Source organism: Trypanosoma rangeli (assembly GCF_003719475.1).
Source record: "Trypanosoma rangeli strain AM80 chromosome Unknown Tra_15.4_contig_00507, whole genome shotgun sequence".
Taxonomy (NCBI): domain Eukaryota; phylum Euglenozoa; class Kinetoplastea; order Trypanosomatida; family Trypanosomatidae; genus Trypanosoma; species Trypanosoma rangeli.
In genome coordinates, this window is record NW_021706255.1 from 1 (window position 1) to 10552 (window position 10552).

The window sequence follows — 10552 nt, forward strand, 5'->3', positions numbered from 1 at the left end:
TTCTAGTGATTCTGCCACCACGTCGGCGTCAAAAGATCCGCGAAGGCCACCTCATCGTAGTTAAAGACGTGGCAACGAATCAGTTCCAGCTGGTCGTCATTCAAAGCCTCGGCAAGGGCCGTATTGTAGCGGCAAAGAGACTGCGGTGTCAGAAATGGAGTTCCATCCAGAAAAGAGTACAGTGCAAAGCGAAAACGGCGAGAGTCAGCGAGCGAGGAAGGCCGAGTGGCAGCCCTATCCGTCAGCACCGCACTGCTCGCACGCAAAACCGAACACAACAGTGACGCGCTTTTCTCCTCCTTCTTGCTCTTTCGTTTTGCCTGCCGCACCTCCTTACGCATCTGCTTCAGCCACTCCCATGTCTCAGCAGCACGGCGTGCGATGCTGCCGTTGCCCGCAAAGGGTTCGTGACTCACCGAGGTGGCCCCGTTGGGGGGAACGCGAAACGACGGTGGCGTTTCATTGCGGATGTACGTTACGTTTCCCGCCACCTCGCGGGAAGGGCCAGCCGCTACTGGCCGTACACGGTTCCGGGAAGACGAGTGTGTCATTGCGTGGGGCACAACAAAACCTCGGTGGCACTCCCACGCACAGACCACAGGGTGATTGCCCCCCTCGTTTCTCTCCTATTGCCGTTGCTCTGTTCGCCGAGCAAGCCAGGCGTAAAGAAAAAGCGGCAGATGATACACCTGCCACAAACAGAGAGAAAAACGTAGGGAAAAGGGGGAAAAAAATGCAACAACTGCAGTCACAGTGCCCAGTCAACAAACCCACATACACGTGTCTGCAAGCGTAAATGACTTGGTTCGTCCGCTGCCCAGCTCTGTCAACCCATGACTGTGGCAAACCAACAGTGCCCCCTCTTCCCGACACGCACATAGTCATCTGAAACCCTCTGTCTCTCTCACATGTGTTGTAGCAAAAGAAAAAAAAAAAGTTACACTAGCCGCCCCAACTCCGGGGAAGCGCACAGAAGCCGCGAGAGACCACCCGGCCAGGCCTGAAGGGCGCACTTCAACGATTTCTCCTTCATCCACTCCGCCTCCCGCAGAAGATCCGTCAGAGAACCGCGAATTAGGCTTACGTCCCCCGCGTCGCCCTTATCATCCTCAAGGAGTGAAAGAGCCTCCACAACCCGCTCAATCAGGTGCAAAAGCACCCGCCGATCCAAGGACGTAAGAGGCGCCCGCCCGGTGGTTTGGTGTGGGAGGGTGGAGGGACGCACGCCAATCCAACGGGCAGGAAGCAAGGCGGACAGAAAGTTCGCCGAGACACATGTTCCTTGCTGATGCTGTGGCAGTGGTCGTCGTCGTCGGCGTCGTCGTGCGGCAGCGTCCTCGCCAAAAAGTCCCAAGAATGTCAGGGCGATACGCATTCCATGCGGATCCCCGTCGACGAGAACAAAAATCGGTAGCTTGGGCAGCTCACAGTGAAGCCTGCGTAGAAGCAGACGGGAGGCCCGGCACGGGTATCCCTTGCTGCAAAGAAAAACACAGCGGCTGAGGGGCGCACCGAGGCCCAGAACGCCCTCTGCCTCGACGAGCGTCCGGAGTGTACTCTCCTTCTCGACAAGGACCACAGCAGCTGGCAAACTCCCGGGGCCCCCTGCACCACGAAAGTGACAACCACGCACCCCCACAGCCATGTCGACAATAATTCCAGAAGCCTGTCGCGTGCCATCCACCACCACGGTCCCCATCGAAGCAATGGCAGTTTGTGCCAAATCCCCCTGCGACTGCGGGATACCCCCCTCCGTCAGCTGCGTCGGATGAGCCGCGAAGACCGAAAATGTTGAACTTCTTGGAATGTCAAAGGAAATGTATCCAACGAGAATACTCTTCCCGCTCGCATTAATGCGAAGTCCCTCACGTGTGTAGCATCGCTGCCTCACACCCACGGGGGTGTCAACACCCTTCGATGCAGTGTGAACGTTCAGCGGACGAGCGGAATTCATCCAGCGACAAAGATGTTCAATGCTAACATGAACGTCCCGTTGTCCATTAGGAAAGAGCGGCGTGTTCCGGTAGTACACGTCTCGCTCTGTACACGTCAGGCCCTGATGCACCATGTCCACTACGCACGAGAGAACATACAAGACCTGAGCGCTGCGCCGCAACACGTTCAGAGGCTTCTCTGCCGATGCGCCTTTTAACACGTGCAATTGAGGCGCTTTCTCCATGCAAGCCCCGCAAAGGACATAGCGAAGGTGAGAAGCCTGTGATGAAGCCTTTGTGGCGGCAGTGGTAGGCGGGTAGAGGAGGCCCACGAGGTACGCATCCACCACGGCCTCGGCTGTGGCAATGACCTCCTCGTCGCCCAGCATATATATATATTCGCTCCCCTCCCCCCTCTCACTGTGGCTACGGCACCGGCGAACACAAGGTGCCTGTGTTATGTGCGTCACATGACACAATGATGCAAAAAAGACCAAAGAAAAAAATCCACACTAGCAAAGCGCCCCCGCGTTGACGCCTTCGAATTTCCAAGGCACACACATACACACCCTCCTTGGCGTCCATGCTGCAGGGGTCGTTTGTCTCTCTCCCACACGCGCCTCGCTTTCACACATTGATAAGCTTCATTGTCTACATTTCGCGCTGTAATATACATTATGTCTGGCGATTCAAAAAGGGAGGGGGCGAGAGGTAAAAAACGGTCCACACACATAAGGATCAAACTCACTGATACTTTACATGCAAGCGGCGCCAAGTAAAACTACTGACGTTTTTGCGCTGTCTCTCATTTTTTTTCTTCATGCCTATCACCTTCCTTCGCCCACCCCCCTCCCCCTACGATTAACCGCGGCTCAGCTTGCCAAGCACAGGCAGGAGCCACAGACATCAACCCCGACAGAGACGGAAAAGCGCGGGGAGCCCACCAACGCAACCGCCGCAACACACACATACACATAAGAGGAAAAAAAAAACACTCGCCTCTTTTATTATCGTTGGAGTTGTGGGGGATCATTTGTCTGCACGCACAGCCGCACACACTTATCCCCGTCGCGGCTACATCTGGTGCAGCACCGCCATCGCTATGCGGAACTCCTCGTACGTTGCGCGTCCGTCCCCGCGCCAGGTCATTCCATCAAACAATTTCTTCACCTGGCACTTGGCGAGCGGAAGCCCAAAGAAGTCCAAGGCCTCAATATCTCGCCGAAAGGCCTCACCGTTGATTGTACCTCGCAGTCTTCCATGCGAACCTGTGGCCGTGCGCACCAGCTCGTCACCCACGCTGGCCGCTTCCCCCTCCTCCCAGTCCGCACTTCCGCCATAGTATTCCCAGAGACGCACCATATCATCCTCTTCCGCGTTCAACAGAGCCTCCTGGAGCCAAGCATCCGGTTTTGTGCTATTTGGATAGTAAAGCGGTAGTACGTCCAAACGATAAGCGTCCTTTTTAACAGGTATCCTTGGACGTCTCTCAGCAGGCCGCTTCAGCACCACCTCCTCCTCAGTCGGAAACGCAATGGGAATAAAAAAGCCGTCTTGTTCAGCCATAAAATCGACAAACTCTCTGGTGTCCATTTCATGCGTAAAATCAAACATACGCTTCGTCACGGAAGGTGCGTCCAGTGTGCGGCTTGTGTACTGCACCAGCGGATTGTCCTTCCACTCGAGGAGCTGGCTGGGATCATGCTCCAAATAGCAGAGGGCTCGCACAAGGAGATCGGGAAGCAAATCGCTAGTACTGCACCAAAGCTCTCGTTCCATGAATGCCTGTAGTGGACCGCCACTTGCAAGAACAATATTGTCGATGCGGTTAGGCCTGGAGGGGAGACCAAGTTTTTCCCAGTCGTTGTACAGTTGGCCACGCAGGGACGCTTCAGCAGCATTAGCCGGATCCGGGTCGCCAATCACTTCATGCAGAAATGTATGCCAGCTGCACTCTCTCTGGTCCCAGCTCACCACATAGCCGTGAATGTTGGGCGCTTCCCGTCCCATCTGAAGCATACGTTCCCGCTCAAGCGGAACAAGTGCATTAACTACATAGACGTCCTCTGCGTGGAACTTCACCACCTCCATGTCGTAGGCAAGTTGCACGTGCTCTGGCTCTGGAACGGACCACTTCACGTAGAGTTGGGATGGGGTCATAGAAAAGGCGCTGAGAGCGGCGAAGGCCCCCATCACACGCTGCGAGGTGAGTGCATAATCCCAATCCTCGCCAAAAACTTCGTGGAAGCGCGCGCGACCCGCCTCCGTTACCTCTGGGAGAGACGTGTGGTATTGATGCATCGCGTAGTACATGGAGGAAGAAAGGTGCCTATCGACAAGGCGGGCACAGCTTTGCCTATGGAACTCCTGCCTGATGCGGATGTGTTTCTCGGCAAGGAGGCGCTCCACAAACTCCATGAGGCAATGTTTATTGGAGGTGTGAGGCTTCAAAAGAATCACGGCAGTGTTGCGAAACAGCAGCGTCACATCCTTCTCGTCCGTCTCGTCCAACAAGCGCCCCAACGTCGAGCCCTTGCTCTCAGCTCCACTCACATTGAACTCTTGTACACAGTCCGGTGGCGGCGCGCCCGCCTCGCCATTGTCATCCACGAGCGGAATGTGGGCAGTGTCCGCCGTCGTCCCCTCAGTTTCCGCGCGACACAGCTCCTCTGTCAGGGCCGTCAGCAGCACCAGCAGGCGGGAGGTGTCACAGTGTAACAGGTGTTCAAAGACGCCCGCCTCACGTCCACCGGAGGTGACCTCCGGGTTGTCAAGCCACACCTGCAGAACCCGTTCCGGCACACCCTGGCGCAACAGGATGTCACCAAGGTAGTCCTCGGCCAGCGCACAGTTAACCCACCTGACGCGTTCTCGCATCGCCTGCAGCGCACCCTGGCTGACGTGCAGCCCGTTGTGCACGGTGTCCGGCGCCATGGAAAGACCAAACTCCCTCCATCGTTGAAAAAGCTGCCCACGAATACTCTGCGGCGCCGCCGCTTTTGGGCAGTCGTCACCGATGACCCGCTCGAGAAACACTGGCCAATGCATGTCCTCCTCAAACCATGAGACGATGTACCAGTGAAGCAGGGAAGTGGCAGACTCGAGGGAGTTCTTCAGCTCCGGGAAAAAACCATTCACAACAAAGATGCCGCTTCCTACAAGCTCCGCAACTACCAAATCCGAACGAATCACCAACTTCCGAGTAGAGTTTTTCCAGCACTCGTACAGGTGCTGCGGTGTCACCCCACCAAGCACCTCCAACGCCCGGTACGCATTCACAACAACACCTCCGTCCACAAGCTTATCCCAGGCGACGCCAAACTCCCGACGCGCCCTGTCACGCTCCTCCTGGGTTAGGTGGATGGCTGACACATCCCCCACTGCATACTTGGAGGCGGTGGCGTACAGGTGATGTACGAGCCCCCTCCCCCGTACCACAGCACCACTTATATCCCCCTCCTCATCGACACGCACCTTTGCATTTGAAAGCGCCATCTCGATCGTCATGGCGAAGGGACGGCACAATGCGTGACTCTTGACAAGCAGAAAGGCAGAGTTGCGTGGCAGCTCAGCACGACAACGGGTGTCCTCAGCCTTAAGTAGCTCGAGCGCCGCCGCGGAACCCTGTCCACGTACGGTCTCGAACAAGCGGCGCCCGTCGCCCCATGGTAAGGGTGGGTTTGTCACCGTCCGGCGCAACACATACGGTGAGACGCCTAACTGTTTCACTGCAACCCGGCCCACCGGGTCGCACTGCAAACCCAGCGAGAGCCACAGCTGTCGTTGATGTATGGCCTCCAGGGCACTCGTGGATGTCATTACAGCCCCCTCAAAAGGGTCAGGTGGACATTGGAATCCAGCACTTTTCCATTCCTCGCAAAGCCTCCGTTGCAGACTACCAGGCTCTGCCGCCTCCACGTATGGGTCCCCAATAATCTGTCCTATGTAGGCAGCATAATCGGCGTCAGCGTTGTCCCATGAAAGCAGGAAATACCGCTTCACGGAAGTCGCCAAGTTAAACACCTCGATGCTGTGCAGTGCGAATCCGTTGACAAGGTACAAACCGGAGTTTGGCATCTTCCCAATGTAGAGTGAGGGAGCAATGCGCGTTCGCGGCTCACAAGCATCCCAAAGCTCCTTCAGACGCAGCGCAGACAAATTAAATTCCACAGCCACATCCACAGCATTTCGAACCTTGCTAGCATTCCACCTTTCACCAAAGGTTGTCTGAAAAGCATACATTGCATCCCCGTCAAGGGCATACTGTGAAGGTATCCGCTTCACAGCGTACCAAAGAATATCTGCTTGAAATTTGTCTCCCACGTGTTGCACAGCTGGCGCAATGGTTCTTATGCTTCCTCCCGCCTCAACCTGTACCTTGTGACGCTGCAGAAAGTCTGTGATGTACGCCGCCGCGAGTCCTTCAGATTCAGTAGACAAACATTTGGGATTTACCAAAAGAAAGGCGTAGTTACGCCTTAATATCACAGTGGCGTCGGCAACAGCGGCTGCTGCAGAACAAGAAGAAGTGACACCTGCCAATTCATTGAGTTGACACTCCTTCGCGACTGCCTGCTCATTGCAGCGCTCCTTCACGTCATTCTTATGGCCGGGCCACCCCACAGCGGAGGACGGCGGTTTGGGAATTGCCGCAATGGAGTCAGTGCTCTTGGAGACGAGGTGCATGCCGCCAGACGACTGAAGGCCAACCAGCTGCGCCACCAAGAGCGGATTCTCAGTGCAGAGTTTATCAAGCACATCACTTACCGCGTCTACCGGCTCGTCGCGGTGACGTACCAACGGGTTTTGCAGAATTGCACGCAAGTACTCGGGGTTCACCCCTCCCTGAATGAGAAGCCGGCCAAAGACGTCCTCCTCCACGTTCGTTCCAAGCCATGCGACACGGTCGGCGACTCCCGCGATGGGCGAGGCGGAGGCGTGAAACCCGTTGTCAACGCCGTCAGGCGGCTGCTGCAGACCCAACTCCACCCACGAGGCCCACAACGAGTTCCGCAGCGAGGCCGTCTCCGCCGTGGCCGGGACGTCGCCTCCAATGACGTAGTTGTGGAAATCGTCCCATGTCATAATGTCCACGTCCCACATCACCACGTACCAGTAGATGCGCGGGCCGGTGTACATGCGAGCACGGAGGTAGGGGTAGAATCCGTTGACCACGTAGAGGCCCTCCGCTTCAAGGTAGGCCACGTAAAGGCTAGAGGAGAGACAGGCCTTGCGAGGAGCCTCGTCCCAGGCCTTCAACAAGTCCACAAGCCCCATTCTTCCTTCCGCCTCCGCGGCGTTGATGATCATGTGAAGGTTTACAGCTGTGCTCCATGTGATACCAAAGGTGCGTTCAAACTCCACCATTTGCTTCATCGTGATGGGTAAATCCTTGATGCTGCGCCCCATGGCGTTGCGATAAAGAGCTTCATACTGCTGATCCACGAGGTGTTTCCCAATCACCTCCTCCATCATCAAGTGTCCAGAGGCGATCACCTCGAGACGATGCTCTTGCAAGGCGGAGGGCACCCATTCCACCACCTCCGGGGTGCCTGCATGAGGTTTAACCCAAACAAAGGCATAATTCATTTTTATAGCTCGCAGAAACTGCGAGGTAAGCGCCTTAATACGGCGAATGACCTCGCTGCTCTGCTGGTGCCTCGACAACGTCTGCCGCGTATAACACAACATCTCACTGCCCGCTTGGCCCGGTTGCATCCAATGTGTCTGATGCGTCTGCTGCTGCTCTTCATCCTCCACGTGCTGAGGAGTTTGTAAGGCGGGATTGTCACGGTGCTCGTTCCGGACGTAAGGGAGCAGTAGTGAAAGCGGCACACCATCGAGCAACAACTGCTGCACAAACGGGTCCTCCGGCAACTCCGCCTCCAGCCACATCTCGCGGTCGGCAGCTGCCTCTAAAGGGCCCTCCGATGCGTAGAGCGCACTCGTCGCCCGAGAAACCGGCTCCAGCTGCAGACCAAGAAACTTCCACTCCTCCGCAAAGGTGCGCTGCAGGCTGCCGTGAGCGGCGGCCTGAGGGCTGACAGGATCGCCAATCAGCATCTTACAAAATTCCTTCCACGTCCATGTGCTTTCCTTCCACTCCACCTCAAAGACATACACGCGGCTACCCGGTTTTCCGTAGCTCTCTCGAACAAAGGGCACGAATCCATTGATAACGAAGACGTCATGCGATTTCAGGAATGCCACGTACAACCCCCGCCCAAGTTTCTTTGAGCTCGACGCATCCCACAGCCGCAAGAGCTCCGTTGGGGAGAGATTAAACTCCTCACACGCGGCGATGGCACCCATCAGTTTCCCATCGGCCACGCTGTGGTCCCAGGTGACGTGAAAGACCTCCCGAAAACGGTCCTTAAGGTCGGCGCTGATTTCATCTTGCAGAGTGGAAGCGGTAACGTCGGCGAGCTGGGCGACGGTGCGGAACGCTGCACCGTTGAGGTAGCACTCCACCGCTCGCGTGCTGAAGATGGACAACTCCTGCTGCACCACTACGCCAGCTTTATTGAGTGCCTGTCGCACCCGCTCGATGGCGCACTCGCTCACTGCAAAGGGCTTAAGCATCACCACTGCACGGTTCGTGGGGGTTTCCGTGTATACAGCCATGACCTGTTGCTCCGCCTCCCGCATGATGTCCACCATCTCGGATGTTTGCTTGTTCTCAAGCAGGTCAAACACACAACTCGACAGCCACTTGCCCCCCAGCGTCACTTCCTGGTTTGAGCCCCATCGGTAAAGAAGTGCCCCTGTAAGACCGCACCCCTGCAATCGCAGCGTGAGGGGGTCGTGGGAGAGCGGGGTGCGCATCCAGAGATGACGCTCCAGCACCGCCTCCAACGGCCCTGCGGACGCGTGAACCCCGTTGTCCGTCGTCGTCGGTGGGTAGCGCAGGCCCAACTCTTGCCATCGGTCGCGTATCAGCCCACGCAGGCTGTCGGGGGGTGCGTTGCTGGGATTCGTGCTTCCAACCAACTCCTCACGGAAGGCCCGCCATGTCATGCGCGCCTCTGGCCAGGTGACAATGTAACACGTCACGTTCGCGTCTTCCGCGCCATACGTGTCGCGCAAGTAGGGGTAAAACCCATTGATAACATACACGTTCTCGGGGGCAAAGTATGCCACATATGCCCCTGGAGCGAGCTTCAGCGTCTTTGTGGCGGATCCCCACATCATGTTAAGCTCCTCGGCGGAGACTTCACCAAGGGTGTGTATGGCCGTCTCCGCATTCCAAACCCGACCCGAACGCAGTGCGTCCTTCCAAGCGATACCAAACGCCTCCTGGAACATGGCTCTATTCTGCGTCCCAACGTTGATAGACATCGGCGGCACCTTGACGGCGTAGCGGGCTATGGTTCGGTAGTGTTTGTACATCATCTGCTGCGAGGCAATCTCAGTACCGGAAACGTGGCGCTGAGCAACGAGCTGCACTCCCTGAACACGCATGACACGCTCCTCCACGAGTGCCCGCGTTTCCGGCGTGTTGGCGTGCGGCTTTACAAACAAGAGCGCTCGGTTTCGCTTTTCCTCGGCATCCTCGTCGTCGAGCACAATCGTCCAGTCCGCGGTGCCTGACACGGTGGCGGTTGCGCCTAACCCAGCCCCCACTCTGTTGGCGCGCTTCAGCGTCTCTGCGTCAAAAAGCACTGAGACGTGGTGCAGCACCTCGCTGCTCTGCATATTCTCAAAAAGCTCAAACACCGGTCGACTTTTCCCGCAGTATGTCACGGTGGGGTTCTTCACCAGCTGCTCAAGAAACTCCTGTGAGACGCCCTCGCGAAGGAGCGCACGTCCAAAGTCGTCCTCCGTGGCGCGACGATGCATCCACACAAAGCGGTGGGCCATTGCCTCAAGCGGGCCGCTGGCAGTATCCAGGCCGTTGTCCGTCAGGCTCGGCTCCTTGCTCAGCCCGTACTCCCGCCAGTGATCGTACAACAGACGACGCAGCGACGTTGGCTCCGCCGCGCTGGGGTCCACTGCGCCAACCACCTCCAGGCGAAAACTATTCCACGTATACCTTGACTCCGGCCAGGAGAGCACAAAAACACAGGTTTGACTGTCGGGGGCAGTGAAAGACTCCAGCAGCCGCGGGTAGAAGCCATTGATAACGTACATCTGCTCCTGTTCAAAGTAGGCAACGTAGAAGCCGTACTCGAGCCGCGCACACGACTTGCTGGCCCACCACTGCGCATCCAGCTCTTGCGGGGTGAGGCCAAGCATCGTCATGGCGTCCTCCGGTGTCATCACTCGCCGCCCTTCTATTGCGGCGTCCCACAACTCGTTAAACGCCAAAAAAAAAGAGACGCAGTTTCCTCCGATATAAATGCGTTCAAGTCCTCCACGTGGCATGCAGCCAGGGCAGCCACAGCGCTGTAGTGGCGCTCCACGTAGGCTCCACGCTCAATTTGAGGACCAGACAACAGTATAATCTCATCCACGCGTACCCCGTAGGACTCAAAGTGTTCACGCGCGGCATCGAGGAATCGTTCACGGCACGCCTGGGGCTTAATCAGCACTAGTGTTGTATTCGTCATCTCTGCCGCCATTCCGTGACCTCACGGCTCAACAACCACGCTCTCTTACCTTCAATCGTTTCTCCAAAG

General features: G+C 56.9%; 3 protein-coding genes across 3 annotated transcripts; all 3 read right to left on the reverse strand.

The window, feature by feature from the left end:
- Window positions 1-2: 2 nt before the first annotated feature.
- On the reverse strand, window positions 3-551 carry TraAM80_09063 (uncharacterized protein; the record flags this gene model as incomplete). The annotated part of the gene is made up of 1 exon (XM_029385769.1): window positions 3-551. One exon carries the CDS (start codon window positions 549-551, stop codon window positions 3-5), a length of 549 nt encoding a protein of 182 aa, XP_029234366.1.
- Window positions 552-937: 386 nt separating this feature from the next.
- On the reverse strand, window positions 938-2323 carry TraAM80_09064 (meiosis recombination protein SPO11; the record flags this gene model as incomplete). Its single annotated transcript, XM_029385770.1, has 1 exon — window positions 938-2323. One exon carries the CDS (start codon window positions 2321-2323, stop codon window positions 938-940), a length of 1386 nt encoding a protein of 461 aa, XP_029234367.1.
- A 685-nt stretch (window positions 2324-3008) lies between these two features.
- On the reverse strand, window positions 3009-10298 carry TraAM80_09065 (nucleoside-diphosphate kinase; the record flags this gene model as incomplete). The annotated part of the gene is made up of 1 exon (XM_029385771.1): window positions 3009-10298. One exon carries the CDS (start codon window positions 10296-10298, stop codon window positions 3009-3011), a length of 7290 nt encoding a protein of 2429 aa, XP_029234368.1.
- Between the last annotated feature and the right edge of the window lie 254 nt (window positions 10299-10552).